At 38.0% G+C, this 20,293-nt stretch overlaps 2 protein-coding genes across 2 annotated transcripts in view; one reads left to right on the forward strand and one right to left on the reverse strand.

Moving 5' to 3' along the window:
• The window catches only part of si:dkey-12j5.1 (uncharacterized), a 91,844-nt gene extending 90,292 nt beyond the window's left edge, over positions 1-1,552 (reverse strand). The window contains exons 1-4 of the mRNA XM_056234862.1: positions 1,394-1,552; positions 911-1,011; positions 678-824; positions 349-498 (exon numbers count right to left, since the gene is read on the reverse strand). Of these exons, the coding sequence (XP_056090837.1) occupies positions 349-498; positions 678-824; positions 911-1,011; positions 1,394-1,460 (465 nt within the window). The 5' untranslated portion in view covers positions 1,461-1,552. The remainder of the gene's footprint in view (positions 1-348; positions 499-677; positions 825-910; positions 1,012-1,393) is intronic.
• A 1,114-nt stretch (positions 1,553-2,666) lies between these two features.
• mindy3 (MINDY lysine 48 deubiquitinase 3) overlaps positions 2,667-20,293 on the forward strand; it is a 52,378-nt gene continuing 34,751 nt past the window's right edge. Inside the window, exons 1-10 of the mRNA XM_056234837.1 lie at positions 2,667-3,193; positions 3,634-3,713; positions 5,105-5,165; positions 8,656-8,814; positions 9,050-9,101; positions 9,339-9,453; positions 11,483-11,556; positions 11,810-11,889; positions 12,175-12,245; positions 15,883-15,963. Of these exons, the coding sequence (XP_056090812.1) occupies positions 3,100-3,193; positions 3,634-3,713; positions 5,105-5,165; positions 8,656-8,814; positions 9,050-9,101; positions 9,339-9,453; positions 11,483-11,556; positions 11,810-11,889; positions 12,175-12,245; positions 15,883-15,963 (867 nt within the window). The 5' untranslated portion in view covers positions 2,667-3,099. The remainder of the gene's footprint in view (positions 3,194-3,633; positions 3,714-5,104; positions 5,166-8,655; positions 8,815-9,049; positions 9,102-9,338; positions 9,454-11,482; positions 11,557-11,809; positions 11,890-12,174; positions 12,246-15,882; positions 15,964-20,293) is intronic.

Consider the following 20,293-nt stretch of genomic DNA (forward strand, 5'->3'; position numbering starts at 1 on the left):
AAACATTCTAATATGCTCAAGAAACATTTATTATAAGTAGTTTTTTTATTACTTATTATTTTTTGGAAAATGTGATAATTTTTTGTGATTCTTTGATGAATAGAAATATCAAAACAATAGCATTTTTTTAAACTTATTTTTTTCATAACAATGTCTTTACTGTCACTTTTTATCAATTGAATGCCTCCTTGCAGAATAAAAGTATTAACTTCTTCCAAATTACTAATCTCAAACTTTTGAAAGACGTATATAAATATTTGTATCATGTATATAAATGTGTAAAGGCAACAATCAAGTGAACCAAAAATTCATTTAAAATGCATGAACTGTGTATCAGCATTGTCTTGCCTCATTGGTGTGTTTGTCCATGGTGTTGAGCATGACCTCAGTTCCTTTACTGAAGTACTGTACAGCCTCCATGCCTGCATGAATCTGCCCCAGGTACATGTACTTACTGTGGCCCTCATCTGGACTGAGCTCCACAGCCTTCAGATACACGCACACCGCTGTCAAGGACAATAACACACAAATACGCTCAAACCCTCTTTAACAAATGGAAAAACAAGACTAGAAGCTTCATGTGGACAGTACAGGTTACATATATGCACGACAGTATTCAAGTGATTTCATAATCAAAGACCATTGAATTGTGGTAGCACAGTATGTGTAAAGGATATCTGTTTAGCTTTCTCTACATCTCCCAGCTCGGCGCAGATGTTCCCCAGCATGTCCAGGATGGTCAGGCTAGTTGGTTCAATATCCAGCGCTCGCTGACAGTACAGACTGGCCATGTCAAAGTCAAAGTTGTCTATACACTCTTCAGTCTGAGAGGGACGGAGAAAGTACACTATCTGAAAACAAGATCTAATATTTAATTTCCATTCAAATCCATTATATGGCAACATGTTACCTTTTCCAATAATTGATCAACAGTGTATTTTTCAGCTGTTTTCTTTTTGGCCCTTTCCTGCATCTTTGCTTTCATTCTTTCCTGTGGTGACATCAAGGCACCTGAGCATAAAAAATATATTAAAAATCTGTTAGTAACAACCAAATCAAACCTTTTGAGGACAGGATGTGGCTACAAAATTAGTTTAATGTAAATAATTCTAGATTAAATACAGTTATGACAAGTTTGTCAACACTTCTTTTTCTTCCCCCCAAAAAAAAAATCACAATAAACGCCACATGGTACATGAGAGACATTGCAGTGTCATGTTTACATTAAACCGTTATTGTCAAAACAAGCAGAGGTGACTATCATGTCCAGTCTATATAGCAAGAAATGGGTTTAATTGATGTGGGATTTTAAATAATATGTATTAAAGTCATAATTTTCGTTTAACAGCAATGCCAGATAGTTTAACATTACTGATTGCTAAAACTGACATACCTCCATTTGGTTTGGTGTCTTTTCTTTTAGCTTTGCTTTTCTTTTTAGTTTTTGCTTGTCCGCCCATTGTTGTTAGATAAAAACTGTGTATTTATGTTACTTTGTATGTAGAGGAAAAGACTTCTCCACTTGGAGGAGCGTTCACTTGCCTGCCTGAAAATACGCATGGGCTAAACGTGAAAAAGTCAAAGAGAAGGATTGACTTCCTGTTACATCTTTAACAAAATAAAAGTCTCCAATGATTTCTGAAGCGTATGTCGCTGAAGCGCAGATGTTTCGTTTGATTTTGTTTCCCATTAAAGTGATTCTCTTCTCAATGCTCATTTCAGAAAAATAATGGGCCACATTACTAAAAGTTTAGAAAATAATAGGCAAGGTATGTTTAAGCCAGGTATGTAAATAACAGCAAAGAGAAATGTTGTTAAATCATTTTAAACTAAGTATTGGTGAAATATGTATATGGTATACACACTAACAGTTTTTGAATGGGTGAAAAATTGCACCACGTTAAAAAAAGATATTTAAATGACCGCCAGTCTTTTTTCTTTTCTTTTTTACTTATTAACAATTTTATTGTTAATTTATACACATAAATGAATCGCATAGTAGTTACCCCAAAGCAACATTTTGCCAAAGGGCTATATATAAATATGCAGTGTTCATGTATATTTACAATGTATAGGTGTGTTATAGTATCTAGACTAGAGGAAGAAACATTTTTTGGACCATCTATTGTTCACTGCACACTTTATAGGCTTAGAAGGTAACACTGTCGGCAATAAATCACTATAGCCTCTGTAGGTGCGCCTACTTCACTGTTGGTATTTTAAGAATTTATGGCTGCCTAATCTCTTTCTTATGTAACATTACTTAGCCAAGATTACTGTGTATATTCAAGCTCAGGCTCCGTGTTGTAGGCGGGCAAAACAAGACGTCACATCGTTGCCGTGTGATTGATGGACAGAAGAGCCAATCAAATCTTTTTCTCGCTCAACGTCACCAGAACCTTCTCGATTTGAACCAATCTCTCACAAAGTCGAACTTGAGGTGGAGGAACATAGTAAATAAACTGAATGGATCATAGAGCACTCTGCAGTTACCATAGCGAGCAGTTTACATTGAAATCCTCAGTATTTTCTCGCGGTGTTCTCGAGTGGAGTTGACAACTCTTAAAATAGGCAGTCGGAGGAACGAACTAAGCGTTTTTTTTTTTTTGACGTTAGGTGATATAGCAAGCCACAGACCGTATGGTGAGTGAGTTACTGCTACTTCAGTGAGGACATACCAGGCCTGTATAGTTAAACAGGCAGAATAGAAACCTTGTATTAAGGAAGCGAATAACTTACTGGATAAGACGTAAGATAACATTAATTTCATACACAAATTAAACCCGTATGAGGTTAACAGAGCGGCTGTGGTGTGTTGTCGCTAGAGGCTGCGTAAATTATTCAAAATATAACGTTCTTTCACGATTTTTGGCGCGAGCGTTCGATCATTCGTCGCTCGCGGGACAGTTTACGCACCAGTAGCGCATCTGTGGCCAATGCCACCAAAGAAAAATCTTTAAGATTCAGCGGAATACAAAAGCAGGCCAGGACGAGTACGCTAGCCACGTCGCGTGCACTAGAGTGGTTAGCTGTCACAAGGATCTCCATTGGTCTTGATGCTTGGTTTTGACTTAAAATCAACGAAGATCAAGAGACGAAATGTCAGATACGAGTAAAGAAGTGGTGGATCTGGTGTGGGGCAGACCCAGTGGCGGAGGAGTGCCTGCATCCCTCTTCCGCAGGTGGTCTCAAGGTAACAGTTAACGTTAAGCGATCGGAACACATTTTAAAACACAAGACATCATACACATACATGCCGACTTTTTAAAAGGTTATTGAGTAAAACTAAACATCATACAGTAACGTTAAATTACTGAGGATCACACTTATCCAGGCTTTTCTAGTTTTTCCGGATGGAATCAAAGTCTAAAAAAAATAAACATCTGAGCAAAAGTCATGTTGTGTAATCCAGCCTGAATGCTGACTCAAATTATGGAGGTTGAATCTCATTTTCAAGGATATACATCCATTACTTGTGTTGTAAAAATTCTGTAACGTTAGTCGTCAGCAAAGACCTTTGCCAAGTCCATATTACTTCACCTTGACTGCTTGCCCAGTTGAATTGTGATGACTTGCTTAACTGAGACTTGTGACATTGACTAAGTTTTGTGTTCACTGCATTTCTTTCCACAGGCTTTGTGTTCACTGAGGCTGAGCGCTCTGCACTGGAGCAGTTTGAAGGCGGTCCGTGTGCTGTCATTGCACCTGTACAGGTATTCACCTTTCTCTCAAACCTTATTTTTATTCATAGGTTATGATGATGTTCAATAATGAATCGTCAACACCCATGGCTTTGTATAGTCCAAACATAAAAGCTGCATTGTAGTGATGCAGAATACAGGTTGGTGACAAATTACAAAAAAATCTGGGTGAACTGCAACCATGCTGAACCATGTACTGTTGTTTAACAACATGTCAATTGTTCAGATGATGGAACATCCTTCCAAAAATACTTTTATTAGACAAAAATGCCTATGGGAGATTTTGAACTGACATCTTACAGCACTCTCCACCGTTATCATTAAAACACCCAATGAAGGAATACCTTTGGAAGAATGGGTTTCCATCCTGATTTCTGGAAGCACATGTTTACCTTATTAAAGGGATAGTTCACCCAAAAATTTAAATTATGCCATTACTTACTCACCCTCAAGTTGTTCCCAACCTGTATGAGTTTCTTTCTTCTTCTTTTGAACACAAAAGAAGATATTTTGAAGAATGTTGGTAACCAGACAGCACCCATTGACTTCCATAGTAGGAAAAAATACTATAGAAGTCAATGGCTACCGTCAACTGTCCAACATTCTTCAAAATATCTTCTTTTGTGTTCAACAGAAGAAAGAAACTTAACTCATACAGGTTTGGAACAACATGAGGGTGAGTAAATGATGGCAAAATTTCAATTTTTGGGTGAACTATCCCTTTAAGACACTTCATTTAGGGGTTTCCTTTCATTTGTCAGCTGTCTTTTATTTATATCACAGTGGGGTAAAGCTGGAATACAGTACAGATTTTTGTTCCGATTTGCCCCAACACAACTTTGCCAAAAGCCAGTTTGCAGATTTGGGGTTGTCAGATTATTTTTTTTAATTATTATTTTTATAAAGCTTCAGACTATGATTCCATCTAGTCAAAAGATATCAAACATGTTTGATATTTTGAGCCAGTTTTTGGAATGCATATTGGTTTTGTTTTACAATTACATATTATTTTCATGCGTCTCCTTCTAACGAGATTCATGTTTCAGTGTGATTTTGTTGTGGTCGAAACAACTACCAAGTCTGGTACTAGTGTGTGATCCTCAGTTGTTTAGTGTATGAAGTCCAGTTTTTATCTGTGACCTTACAAAGTTGACAAGTGTATAATGCCTAGTGTTTTAAAATTTGTTCAGTTATTAGGCTAAGTCATTGCTGTATATTCCAGACTTTAGTCTTGCACTGACAGTCCATTTCTATCACAAATGCTGCTTGATTTGCGTATGATGTCCTACCCTATTCTCTAAATCTGTTTGTAATACTGTGGTGTTGACATGCTATTTTGTCAGATTGTTTCTTTTGGCTGATTAAGCCCTAATGATTTGTGTGTTTTGTTTGCTATTCCTCAGGCTTTCCTGTTGAAGAACGTTCTGTTTAACACTGAAGGCTCAAACTGGAAAGATATTTCAGGTTTGCTGTGCATTATTTTAAAGAGAATTCCACCTTGTTTCCACTTTTGGGTACTCTATAACACCCAAACCAGGCACTTCAGAGCATCTCAAACCATTTTTAGGATAGTTAATCTCTACCTACTCTAAGTCCTGTTTCAGTCATTGTAGTGTACCGTATTTTCCGCACTATACGGCGCACCGGATTATAAGGCGCACCTTCAATGAATGACCTATTTTAGAACATTTTTCATATATAGGGCGCACCGGATTATAAGGCGCATAAGATACTGCAGTCCAACGTTTGACAGGGTTTGCGTTATGCATCCACTAGATGTCAACAAATGTCAACAAAAAAGTCAGATAAAGTCTAACTTTATTAAGCTTTCTGACAACTCCGTTCACTCCCATGGTAACGTTGTTCAAACGTTAAAGGAAAACTCCGGTCAATTTTAACATTGAGCTCATTTTTTTGTAAATTTGGAGTGCTGTCAGTACAGATAACAACGACAAAGAACGGTGTTGCCTACACCGTGTTATCCTCTTTTTAAAATTTACACCCTGTTGACTTAAACGGGAAAAGTTTTAAACCTGTTTTTAGCCTCTTAACAACCTTAATGTGTCATTACAAGTGCACAGCCATGTGAGTGAACACGGTGAATCTGACTCCAGTATATGTGAAAGATATGAATAAAAATGATGTTTATTCAGCCAGCTCACATACCCGTATTTTCTTCCTGTTTTCGGTCGAAGTCCACAGTAGGCGATTGTCGAGTGCGCGCGCGCGATCATTGGTAACTCAGCAACAGTGGAGACTCAGACTGTCAGCTGTCAGCCGATGACGGTGCTGTGTGGTGTTCTGAGAATATCAGCTCAAATGGATAGTTCATCCGAATCAGATGTTGAACACACGGAGGAGGTTTGATCGCGCGCGCGCCAACTCGACAATCAACTACTGTGGACTTCGGCCGAAAACAGGAAGTAAATACGGGTATGTGAGCTGGCTGAATAAAGAGATTATTCCTGGATTTCCTGCCTTCGTGAAAGCTCGGATCACATTTGAGACTGATATATCAGCCCAGGCATCCACGATCCATTGGCAGATAGTGGCGTAAGTCGCCCGGCGCTGTCTCCCCGTTTTGGTGAACGTGTGTTCCCCATCCATATATAAGGCGCTCCGCATTATAAGGCGCACTGTCGTTTTTTGAGAAAATTAAAGGCTTTTAAGTGCGCCTTATAGTGCGGAAAATACGGTATTCTTTTCTGTTATTGAAAAAGACCATGTAATATTAAGTGGCTTAATACACATGAACAATACATATAATGTGAGTTTTGTTGCAATATGTCAATAGTTACTTATTTTTATTGGTTTCTGCTTGATATAAGTTATTAGGCAGACTACACAAAAGACAACTATAATCTGATATTTAGACTGTGTGCCAATGCATAAATTAATGCATTGTTATAAGTGCATTTTGGAAATATGATGGCATAAAAGTCAAGTCAAGTCAAGTCACATTTATTTATATAGCGCTTTTCACAATACAGATTGCATCAAAGCAGCTTCACAGTGATAACATGAAAGTAGTACAACACAGTTCAATAATATTGTTGAATATTAAATATCCCCAACTAAGCAAGCCAAAAGCAAGGCGACAGTGGCAAGGAACCAAAACTCCATCAGATTGGATGGAGAAAAAAACCTTGGGAGAACCCAGGCTAGTCAGGGGCCAGTTCTCCTCTGGCTAACAATCATAGGGTTTCAAAGAAGCTTTACAGTAAGTGCATATCAGAAAGTACCTGGAAAAAATACATTTAGTTAATCATGTAATATTAAGGGGATAACATATCGCCGGCGTTGAGTCGTCTCTTCGCAGGCGTTGAGTCGTCTCTTCACAGGCGTTGGTCTTCTCATCACAGGCGTTGGGGCATCCGAAATCCCCGTGAGAGGCAGGATACAAAACTGGAGCCTACGAACGCCATTTTTCTCGGGACAAGCGTCCCGAGATAACAGCAGAAAGGCAGATGGGAAATAATTAGCATAGTGCAAGACATCATCCTGAATCTTATTACAGGGACATATCTGTATTGTAGTCTTACTGTCTGCCTAAAAGTGTAGAAAGTGATGATTCACTACAACGTCTTTAGATAGAGTGGTTCAGGTATGACGTCATAATCCATAAGTCTAATTTGCTGCTGATTCCTTTGAGATTTTCCTATGGGGTGTTATAATAGGTTTTTTCAAATAAAATAAAGACTGTGGTAAACATAACATGACGAAATTCTGACGTTTTGTTCTACAACATACACCGCACACACTCTAACTAAGCTGTCTTATTTACTAACTTATTAAAAATGTACGTTTTCAAAAATGAACATAACTGCTTCAAAATTTTCGTTTTCACTCTGGGTGTGTGTAATTTATATTGTAGAACAAAACGTCAAAGCATAGTAACGCTATGTTTGCTACATGCTTTATTTTACACATAATTTGAAGAGCCCCATAGAAAATCTTAGAATTAGTCTTCCAGGTTCTGACGTCATACCTGCACCACTCTATAAAATTAGTGTTCTAGAAACCTTGTATTACCCATTATCCATAATATTAGTTTTATTTTGTCCTATTTTATAGATCAATTTTGAAGGAAGAACCGTTGTGTGAGACTTTGTCCTTTTTGTTTTATAGCTAAAGTAAAATTTTTTTCTCCTCCTGTCGTCGTCTCCTCACTCCTTTTGTGTTGATCATATTTCACATTCTTAGATTTTGCTCTCATTAGTATGTTGTGTACATTTGGTATCCTGCTTGGAATGCTGCTTGCATCGTCATAAATTAAGAAAAGAACAGTCTTATCCTAGTAAATTACACTTTCATTTTCATGTTTGTCCAGTATATTTGTCTGACACAGTTTATATAGAGAAGCAGGGCTCGAACATAAGGAGTGCCCAATGGCCAGGGGCCAGCATAAACAACACTTGGGACAGTTGACGGAACTGCCACTTGGCCGATCGGGCCAGTGCTGCATCGTCACTAAAGTTTATCATTTGCACATGTTTTTAAGCCTTGCCAGTTTGACGCTTTCCCCGCCATTGATGGAATTTTCCAGCTTTCTGAGTTTTCACTGTTATGCGGAAGGGACTATTACGCATCTTCTTGTGGTCAGTATATGCACTTTAGCCGAGCCTGCGCTGAAGCAAGCTCCGCTGCAGACTTCTTCACGACTGTCAAATCGGTGTTATGTCACAAGTGCAGACTGGTCGGAAGACCACAAGTGTTTAGGGTGCCATTTGGGACAGGGCCAAGTATGACGGAAATAGAACGGGCATCAGTTTACCTTCTGGAATTTGTCATGTTGCATTGTGCTGCATCCTGTGTAGACCGCATCACTGATGATAATAGGTGTCTATCTGCTTTTTTTTCACATTGTGTTGGGCTGCTCGTGTCTGGTGTTAGTCAGTGCAACATCTTTATTGCAGCTTAGAAATCAGATGCATGGCTTGATCTACCCCTACAGAGGAAGAGCAGCGGACGGTCCTGTGCTCCACCCTCAGTGAGATTCTGGAGTCAGCCTCCCTCAATAAGACACAGGCATTTCACCTGGCCACCTGGCCTCGTGATAAAACCACAGACGGCCACCCAGAGCCCGAGTCCAGCCAAACTACTGACACACCAAGTAAGAGAATTTGTAACAGTCTTTCTGGATGTTGTACAGATACTGAACAAGACTACATGCCAGTGTTTGAATAATACACTGATCCCTAATGTTTGGTTTATTATACACAGGATGCTGGTCTAAACTTGCTGAGTTGTCTATTCTCATTAACAGTGTACAGTGATCTTACAAATAATTTCTTTGGATTGTTGTGTCTTGTTAAATGCATTTGTGTTTTTGCATGGTGTGTGTTTAGCTGCTTTGGCTGCTGAGGAGCTTGGCTTTGAGAGGTTTCACAGCGTCATCCAGTAAGTGCTCAAACTCTCTTTTCACGCAGCGCCTCGTTTGTTTCTCCTTTCTCATGTCATTCTTTTCCTTGTACTACAAATATACAAATCACTGGCAGATTACTTAAAAGAAATCAGGCTCAGCTTAAAATAAAGCTTCAGTCTAAATTGGTCAGTATCAGTAACTCATGACATTGTACCTCCTACAGTAAGGATCTTCCCCAATTGACAGTCACATTGTGGTTACTCCTTCCTCAGGAAGAGGACTCTCAGGACTGTTGCGGAGCTGAGAGAGGCTGTGTTGTCACTGTACGACACCTGGAAAAACAAATTCGGAGTTCTGCTTTTCCTGTACTCTGTCATACTTACAAAGGTATAACTTTACATTTCCCCACTAATTTGTTTGTTCCATTGAAACACAGGAAAATGAGCTTGCATGGTAAACCTTTCTCATCTACACTAACATTGGGGCCTGTATTTTTAAAATGTTTTTGAATGTGTTTGAATGTTTTAAAATGTTTTGAAAATGAGTCTCTTATGCTCAAGGCTGCATTTATTTGATCGAACATGCAGTAAAAAAACACAATATTGTGAAGTATTTTTACAATTTGAAATAGCTGTTTTTATCTTAATATATTTTAAAATGTAAATTATTATTTTGGTGACAAAGCTGATTTTCAGCATCGCTACTCCAGTCTTCAGTCACATGATCCTTCAGAAATCATTCTAATATGCTTATTTGTTGCTCAAGAAACATTGCTCATTAATATCAATGTTGAAAACAGTTGTGCTGTTTTATATTTTTGTGAAACCTGTCATACATTTCAGGATACTTTGATGAATAGAAAGTTTTGTAATAGGGGTGGGCGATATAGCCTCAAAATTATATCACAATGTTTCAAGAATATTTGCGATAATGATATTTATGACGATATAGAAAATCTTCTCTTTTTTTCCTCGCCTAAATGTTTACTCACTCATTGTGTTTTTACAATGGGGTAATTTTGTTGTTTACACAACACAAGGAAGCTTGATTTCAATCTTTGAATTAAATTGAAAAAAGTAGCAAAAATCTATACAAAAAAAAAAGACACAAATAAAGAAAGTTTTTGGGTAGGTCTAACACTAGTATTCAGAAATACTACAGAAACTGAATAAAGTAATCACATGTAAAATAACACAGTCTTTTAGTTCTGATTCCTGAATAAAAGAAATACATAGGCTATTCATTCTCATTCCTTACAATTAAAGCTATCTTTTGTTGTTTTGATGACAACATTATTGACAGACACATGTGGCTGCTGTCACTTTTACTGCTAGTGCACTGATCCATTGCTGTTTTCATTATACTGTCTGTCACACTGTCACATGCGTTTTATACATAACCGACTGTGTTTACGAGTATACTTACCAAGACCGGAATTTTGACACAATTTTGCGTCTCTCCCCCCCCCTCATTAAAGCGATATAATCCGAGAAAAATTACTTTTGTTACTCGCAAGCTGTTTGTGAGGCGGCTTTACTGTATGTATGCACGCAGAGAAATGCCGGGAGTCTCTCAGAGAGCGCGCGAGTAGCCTACTGGATAGTTTAAAATCGCTTGAATGTTTAAACTGATAAGACTTAAGAAGACGTGAAATTTATAAACTTTAGTTGTGATGCACTGATGGCCCAATTGTGCAAGTGACAATTCAGTTTTGTCCCGACTCCTAAACGCGAGAGTGTGGTATCGCCGCCTGCAGCGCTTGACTCTTGCCTTATGCAACACATTTTGAGAGACGAGAAAGAGAAGACGCGGCAGCACCGCTGAACACTCAAGCTGTTTTTGAAATTGCGTCTCGGAGAAAGTTTGGTTGTACTCGACGGTGTGTTTTTGCTTGTTGTGTTTCCACCTAGCAGTAACAGGTTTTTTTTTGTTGCATATTTTGCAAAATATTGTGCTTTTTTTGGAGGTCTAACCAAACCACTTCCATTCTATTAAAGTAGCTCCCTTTTTATGTACTAAATTGTCATCGGAGGCTGACAGGCTGCTCTTACTCTCAGACAGGTGATGTTGTTGTGCGGGCTAGGGAACGTAAATGCGTCATACGCCATCGCGACGCTATATCATTGATATCGCGATATGACACTTTTTTTATCATGTTAAAATTTATACCGGTATTATCGTGAACGGTATGATATGGCACACCCCTATTTTGTAACATTACTAATGTCTTTACTGTCTCTTTAGACCAATTGAATGCATCCTTTCTGAATAAAAGGAATCTTGCACACTCCAAACTTTTGTAGATTACATGAGAAAATGTGCCCAGCTAACTGTATGTTATTCGCTAGCTAGCTATGTTCATCCATTATGTGTCTGCGTGTTTGTACTTATGCTGTAACTTCTAACTTTTTTGAAGGGGATTGAGAACATAAAGAATGAGATCGAAGACACCTCTGAACCTCTGATTGACCCTGTGTATGGCCATGGCAGGTAAAATGCATGCTGAGAGATCAAGTTTTTTATATTATCATTGCTTAGACTGTTAGGATGCTGTTTTTATTGCATTAGAACCTTGTACATTGATCTTGCATTGCCATAGGATAATGCTGGTCTATAGCCCTGTATATATATAAGCACATTTTAAACTCTAAAAGTCTTAATCTTAATGTATTTAAGTATAGTTATTGTATATTTATACTAGTGAATGCTGACTGTTTCATGGTCTTTCTTTCTATACTTTTAGCCAAAGTCTAATCAACCTGCTGGTCACAGGTCATGCCGTGTCTAACGTGTGGGACGGTGATAGAGAATGTTCTGGAATGAGTATGCTTCATATTTTTGCTGAATAATAATCTGTTGACATGCTGTTTGTTTTAAATAAATCGATTCACAGTAGGTAATCAGTTGTTCTGCTGTTGCAGCCCACTTGGTGGCAGCATTATCAAATGTTTTGCTCAAGGTTTAGCACACTTAACCAATGCCTGCTCATAGAATAACAGTTACAGAATTGCTAAGGTCATTAGGTTTTAGTGTTTTATGTTAGACTGTTTATTTTTGTACAGTTGATTGAGGAATTTGATTATTCTTTTATTTTTATTTGTTCTCTAGAGCTTCATGGCATCCATCAGCACGCCTCTGTTGGCTTCCTCACACTAATGGAGTCACTGCGCTATTGCAAGGTGGGTATTTACTCATACACACCCTCACAGAAGCTTACAGTATAATTCATGTGCTATAGATAGTGTTTCCACTATCTGCAGTGTTGATAAATCTGGAGACCAATTTTGGCACGTGTTGTGTGAAAGATGTGGAGTGTCCACATGCCAAAACTCACAGTTTGTTTGTGGGTTTGCTATTTTCCAGCTGTATATCTCACAGGGATTTTCTGAAGCGTAATTGCAACATAATAACCTACTAAAATACTGACTGTGACATTCTTCACTCTATATTTTACACCGTTTTGGTGCATGAAGAATTTTTATGTTGGGGAAGAAACTATTTCTGTGGGTTTGTTCTCACACACAAAACAATTATGGAAGTTCTGCATTGGAAAAGGGAAAATCTGTTGTCTTTTCTAGTTTTTAGGTTGTTTTTACCAAGATATACATTTAATTTTATTTATTTATTTTTAGGGCTGTCAGTTAAACGCATTATTAACGGCGTTAACGCAAACCCATTTTAACGGCGTAAATTTTTAAAAACAATAGTTATTGAGGGGGAAAAGGAAATCCTTTCTTTTTCCTACAATTATAAATCATTTTTGTAAATAACTTAATTCAATCATTTTACGTCATCCTCCAGCCCCCTTGGACTGAGACCTTCAATTATTTAGATAATATTCAGTTGTACTAGTTCTTTTTTCAAAAGTGAAATGGTTCCCGTCTCCCTAAAGCCAAAGTATGCTTCGGACGTCCGACCATACAAAGGTGAATGTTGAGACCGAAGAGTCCACTAGGTGGCAATATGCACAGTTGTGATATATTGTGCAGTAGTCGAAGAAGAGTGCATACAGATCGATGAGAACAACACGTTGTTCAAAGAACCGTAAACAAATCAGCATATCATTCTCCATCTTTTGTTTTGGTTCTAAACTTTACACGCAATGGCGGATCCGAGCGAATGTATTGTAAATGACACGACTCAGTGCTGCCCTCTGACGTCTGGTAGAGTATAAAAAAAAACAATTGTGCTGCGCATGTGTCGAATGTGTCCATCCACGGTTGAGTATACTTTCAAAACTGTGTAGACACGACTGTGCTTGAGACTGAGTGAAACGTGGAAAATTAATTATACCCGGGCCTTAACATATTTTTAAATGCTAATGTGGTGCCCTCTAAATCCCAAACATCTGAAATTTCAGCCAATAACACCTGGCACACACACATCCTGTAGGAATGGCCCTATTGTTTTAACCTGTGGATAAAGTAATTAAGAAGCTGCTTTATTTTGAATGGCACTGTGCTAAGCAGAGCTTCAGGATATGTGCAGTGAGTTGTGTTTGGATTAGAAGAACGCAGGAATGTATCGCCTCATATTTAGAACCATCTGAGCCCCCATCACAATATTCATGATCTTTTTAATCCGCACACCCCTGGATCGCCTCCCCTACCCAAATCTGCTGCTGATACTCACCTGTTGAGTGATGGGAGATGAGTGTTAGCGCTTTCAGTGTTTGAATGCACGGCTGGAGATGGAGCTATAGGCAGAGTTACAGTCTGAACTGAAGTTTTTTTTTTTTTTTTTTTTTTTTTTACTGCTCATTTGGTTTTCATTGGTGGATGTGTTTTTGTATGTATATCAGGGGTGGGGAACCTTTTTCAAATCAAGAGCCTGTTCATGTACACTACTGTTCAAAAGTTTTAGTTCAGTGAGATGGGTTTTTTTGTAAGAAATTATTACTTTTTCAGCAAAGGTAGATGCATTAAATTGATCAAAAGTGGCAGTAAAGACATAATGTTACAAAAGGTTTCTATTTCAAATAAATGCAGTTCTTTTGAACTTCTGTTCTTTTCTATTATTTTCTTATCCTGAAAAACTGCACTATTGTTTTCACAAAAATATTAAACTGTTTTCAACATTCTTAAAGCTGCAGTCCGTAACTTTTTTGGGTTAAAAATTATCCAAAATAATTTTGAGCAAGTGCATAACCAGCCAGTGTTCAAAACTCTCTGCTTGCCTTAGCTCGATTCAAAACGGTAAGCTTGTAATAATGTTTTTAATTCCAGTGGCAATGGTGGATTTCCGTGGGAAATTCGAGCATGTCTTTGCGTCATTACGTCACATCTGTACACATAGAGAAGGTGTCTCGGCTAGTATAGGCTATATTGCGTGTGAAGATGTTGGAGGAGGAGATTTATAGCCTTTTCTCACAGCACTTGATATAATTAAACTTATCAATTTGATGGCGGATCCAGAAAGGTTCAAACGACAATCACCAGTGACAACTAGAGACTCACACGTTGTAAAATGCAAAAGACTTTGGACTGAGAGTTTGGAAAAAGAGACTGCAACCGGGCCCATGCGAAAACAAGGATAAATATCTGAAGGGCTTTAAATGTAGTCACGCAATGCTGATGTTGTTAATATTAACAATTTAAGAACAAAGAATCATTTGCACGGTTTGACGTGATATGATAAACAATCGTTGGATTTAATCAGCGCGATTTACTGCAATGCTTTTTTCCCCCTTAGTTGGTCAGAAGAACAAAAATGGATGTTACTTGTTCAGATGACATTTTAGGGTGAAAATTCTTATGTTGGTCATACTTCCAAAAAGTAGTGATATGTGGAATCTATGATTCTGAATGCCAGTATCCACACCGGCGCGGAGACTGACAGCTGCACATTCTCCTCAAAACATTGAATTCACGGCGCGCTGTGCCATGCCGAGGTACAACTCACGTAAAGTTGATAATTCTGCGAATGACTGCAATTGCAGGTTTCGAACAGAGATGGCGACAGAGGAAAAACTGCGGACTGTATCTTTAATTATAAGAAATGTTTCCTAAACCTAAATCAGCATATTAGAATAATTTCTGAAGGATCATGTGACACTGGAGTAATGGCTGAAAATTCAGCTTTGCCATCACCAAAATAAATTAAATTAAGTTTTGTTAAAATAGAGGACTGTATTTACTGTACTATTTGTCAAATAAATGCAGCCTTGCAATACATTGCATGCATCATAACATTGATAAAGCATAACTTGCATTTAATGCAATGGATGAAACTGCATTGACCTTTACATTGTGGAATAAAATTGATTCTGTGCATGCTTGTGATGAAACATCAGAGAAAAAAACATTCAATAATTTTGAAAGGTAACAATATTATATTTATTTATTTATTAAGTATATATATTATTTTATGTTACTAATATGTTTTGTTGTTGTTATAGAACAGTTTCTAATCTTTTTAAATATATAAACAGTTTTTTGAAATCGAGTTGTCAAATGGCCGTGCAAGCCTGTTCAAATGGTCTCGGGGGTCAGATATAAGAGGCCGGATGTTCCCTACCCCTGATGTAGATCATTAACTACATGTTTCAGTGTTCATATAATACACTCAACATTGATACAGTTATAATGAACATTCTAGCATAGTGTAAAATGGTTTCAAAACCTTTTTATCCAATCCATAACTAAGGTCCAAAATAAGCCAAATGATTTAGTAGTTGGCCATTCTTATGCGTTACCAATCATCTTATCGCAGTGAATCAACCTGTTCGTGATGGTTCTGGAATGTGGCTGGCCAGGCCGTCATGGCATCGGTATGGAGACTGGCGCTCAACCGCTTTTCTTTTTTCTGCTTTTAAAGGTTGGCTCTTTCCTCAAATCTCCAAAATTCCCTATTTGGATCCTTGGCAGCGAGACTCATCTCTCAGTATTTTTCACTAAGGTGAGTTAAGAAAATAATCTCCTTTCTTCCTTCCAGCACTCTTCTACTTTTTCTTTATCTTATCTGAAAAAGTCTGGCAGTTTGCTTTCTTTTATTTCGTCATTGAGTGAAGTCTCAAAAACACAAGAATGTGCTTGCTAATAGATTTAGTGCTCTAGACGTCTTCTGGAAGAGAAAAGGAGAGTATGGGATGGATGATGAGAGGCAGAAAAGGGTGTGTCCTGGCCTCAGCCCATATGACATGGTCAGCAAAGGTGTTTCTAATTTGAGGTGTGTCTCGGGTCTGAGTGGGAATGTCAGTTCATGTAATTTTAGTTCTCCGTGTTAAACCTTGTCCTTATGATGGATGTGGCAACTGTATAACTGCTGATCCCACAGCCCTCCAGAGTGTTGCTATGTGGTTGCTAGGCTGTTGTGGGTAGTCTCTAATATTGTTTGCCCCTAGATATGGCCTGGGTCCCTCTTTCAGTGTATTTTTGAGCTGTTTTATTGTCCCCCAGTTGAGAACTCATCCCATTGCTTGAAAAGTAAAGGCCCGATATGGTGTGACATCGTTTCGAACAAAATCAGGCCAGAAGTTTGTTTGGTGTTCGTTTTGGGTTTTGGAAACAGCTTGCCAAAATGAACTTTCCACACATTTTTTTTTTCTCCAGCTGGTAAACGCAATGAAACTACCATTGGTCTGTGGCAATTTCATGGATGTGCCCTGACTGAGGCTCCCCTGCCTTTGACGTAGAGCTGCACAGTCATTAAAGATTGCTATCTCGATTCAAACACCCAAAATGACAATGATACGACTGTCTATTAAACCTTTTACAAAATCTCACCTGTACATATAAAATCTGCTTTTGCTTTGATGCTGACCCAGAGAAAGCAGTTAGGCTATCTAATGGATACACAAATGGATAGGTCACCCAAATGGATACGCAAAGAAAGAAGGCGTAACTTTTATTCTCGCTGTATTATTCCTTGAAATCCTTGAAAGTTTGTGAATCTGAAAAAGAAAAAAAATCAAGGCCCTGAAAACTTTTTGAAAATAAACATGCATAGATACAGGTCCTTGAAAGTGCTTGAATTTATTTTGTTAAAAAAAAATCCATATTCCCTCTGAACGCTAATTTGTTATTTCGCCAACACTTCGTGGCCTATGCATACTAGCTTGCTTGAATATCTTTTTTTTTCTTTTTCTTTTTCTTCAAAAACAGTTACTCACACTTGTGTGTTGTTTTGCGACATTGCTGTCAGATCCGATATAGGCTAGTTGTCACAGCAGCATCATCTTTTATTTTCAGTTTAATTCTTGGAGATAGGGGTTCATTTAACCCTTGGACTGCAAGTATAAGCAATAGAAATAGTGCTACTTGGTGTTTTTTATCATATTGCTGCTGTCACCTTTTTAATTCTTCATGCCTAATGTCTTCCTTAACAATTGTAAATTGGTGGTACTCACATGGCTTACAGCTTTATTCTATTACAGGAGAGCAAGACTTTTTAAAAAACCCTGGATTACAGTGTTTGCTATGTTTTATCCCTTTACTCAACTGAGGAAATGCTTGTTTCTCATAAGAGTTTCCACCTGGAGGCAAATGAGATTGGCAGCGAGCATTAATCATGGTCTTACACTTAAGGCCATTTACTGTCAGTACATTATCCTCATCCGGCGTTTGTGTGTGTGCCGAGAGAGGGTGCGCACTGGAGACTCTTTTTGTCCATGATTTGTTTCCTTCCTGTTCAGGGAATTTTCTGGCAGTGATGGAGTACTCTTATCATTATTTTTAATTATATATATTTTTTTAACTTTAAAGTTTGGTTTTTATATATAGATCCAGCACAATTTTTTTTTTTTTTTTTTTTTTTTGATTCCTTGAAATGCTGTGCATAAAACATACTTACTTTGATCAAAGTTGTACAGTTACAAGATTACCAATGTCACGGTACCAATGTTACCCTGTCGATTTAGTGTAGGGAAAAGATACACGTCTCTGAACAGGGCCAGTTGATTTACTGTAAAAGCATAGTGGGGCTGGACCAGCAATTGCTTAATGTATTTGACTTGAGTCTTTCAGGATTGATGTCTCTCATTCTGATTAGAGCTGCAGGATCAAAATCCTCAGGACTAACAAAGGCTCATCTCATACTTCTGGCCATGATTCACTCTTCATTTCCCTGTGTGTAGGCTGGTAGTATAGTAACTATATAGCTGTGTAGAGATTTTCTACTTAAAGCTCTAAAAGTAAAATTTATGTTAAGTCTCCATCTCATCTCTCTTGAGTTACACACTGATAGTTTTCCCATCCTTTGCTCCTGCGTCTCTGGACTCCTTGCTTACTTTTTGAGTTTCTTAGACCAAATCTAAACTGGACTCTATCTGTTAGCCCCATTGGAGTCAGATGCTATTTTGGGAAGTAACTAAAACAGCAGGGTTACAAACATACCTAAAAAAAAGATTGTAGCATATTCTTTAGTTTAGTAGTTGCATACATAATATAAACTATATTGTTCTATCACGTAGCATCTGCTATCTGATTTAGCAAATAGCAGATTGGTTGGTTAAAAAATTTGGTTCATCTATTATGTTGCCCATTAAAGCAGCTTAGTATAGCATAGATTATAGAGCTACATGGTTTGTTCCAGTCCTCTCTTCATTCAACCTCCGGCAGATTTCACACATTCTCACACTCATAGCTGCTCCATTCCCATGAGCTTTAGAAGATCTTACTGATTTAAGGGCCTGTTACTCTCTGCTCTCTTGTACAAACAGCAGCCCTGTTCAGATACGCACACATACACAATAAGTTTAACCCTTATGCTCTCACAGGGCACCCACTTCTCTCATTCCACCTTATCTCTGGGGATGGTTAGCATAGCCTCAGGTGAGTAATGCCACGATTTCCGTTAGGAAAGCCGATCTCTTTCCCCCTAGAGCTCAGGGTCTCTGTGTGTCCATCTGGTTTAGTTTTCCCGCTGGAGTCACCAGAAGAGTCATCCACTCTGCCTGGCCCTCAGAGAGGGGAAAAGCTCTCAAACGACAACCCAAAGAGCAGCTGTTAAACAGGAAGCCTTTGGACTAATTGTATTTAGCTTGCATTGCCTAGTTAGCTAGCTTGATCTCTGATAAAATTCAGTTTTTGACTTCTTTATTGTCCTGCAACATTTTTTTTTTGCTCTTGTTAAATGGATTAACCATATCTGTGCTGTCCAATATTATCTTTTTTTTTTTTCAGCATCTGTCTAAATTGCTCATTTTTATATAAATATGTTTTTATATTTCCTTTTATTATGTTTAAATAAAAATATTTCCTCCTATAGCAGATTATCTATGAATTGAAATAAATATGATCAGTATAAATAACTATAAATTGGCCAATATTATAAAACTGTAATAGTTTAACAGGGAATTTAAACTCACTATAAATTAAAATAATTGAAATAAAGTGGATACAATTAAATATCTAATTTGTTTTAATAAAGACCGTAAATGACATGGTGCCAATATATCATGTATCCATGTATTTTATCTGTAGTGATGGCTGGTCATTACATGTAAATAATTTGAGATGGTTTTTTGGTTGTGCTGGTCTAATATTTGGTGGCAGTTTGTCGGTGGTTTTCTGAAAGATTTTTTTTTTTTTTTGACATAAAGACTGATTTCTTATGGGATTTTGTGTTTACAGTTTTTTTTTTTGTAATGTCATGGAAGGTGGCTTTTTTTCCTCTCTGTGCACATGAGTTAGGTGTCTCTAATGACAAGTTTTAAGCCTGTCTCCCATCGGATCCATACTCCCGTTACGTCTTTGTTTGTCACTATGTCTCTGCTTTTAGCTTCTAATAGGGTTTGTGTTCCACTCTTATCTGATTTACGTGCACACAAAGCAGCAGACACTACACAAATGACCTTTTACAGAGGTCCTGAGAGGGCCACGGACGCACACAGACACAGCAGTCGACACTAAAGGAATGATCCCAAGTCCCAGTAGACGGACAGCCACACACACCCTAAAGACAGAGAGTAATGGAATAGCAGCTTTTAACGCAGCACACTGGTATCTATGACCGTGTAATGCAGAGAAACACGATCCGTGACTGCTGAAACACAGTACCCGTTTATACCAAATCTGATGCTTCTCTTGCTCACACACTCACTCACAAGGTGATTAATGGGTGTGTTGATGCTGTGGCCTGTGTTGGACACCAAGATGTTGGTGTCCCTCTTTGAACGCTTTCACTTTTACCTCTCCTCTTAAAGCTGCTTTCAAGCTCTCTTCTTTGATTTGAAGTGATGAGATTCACATCCCTTATTTCCCTACATCCTGCTCGGGTCTCTCTGGAG

The sequence above is a fragment of the Rhinichthys klamathensis genome, unplaced genomic scaffold (assembly GCF_029890125.1).
Source record: "Rhinichthys klamathensis goyatoka isolate OS25496 unplaced genomic scaffold, OSU_Roscu_1.1 h1tg000407l_1, whole genome shotgun sequence".
In the NCBI taxonomy this organism is placed as follows: domain Eukaryota; kingdom Metazoa; phylum Chordata; class Actinopteri; order Cypriniformes; family Leuciscidae; genus Rhinichthys; species Rhinichthys klamathensis.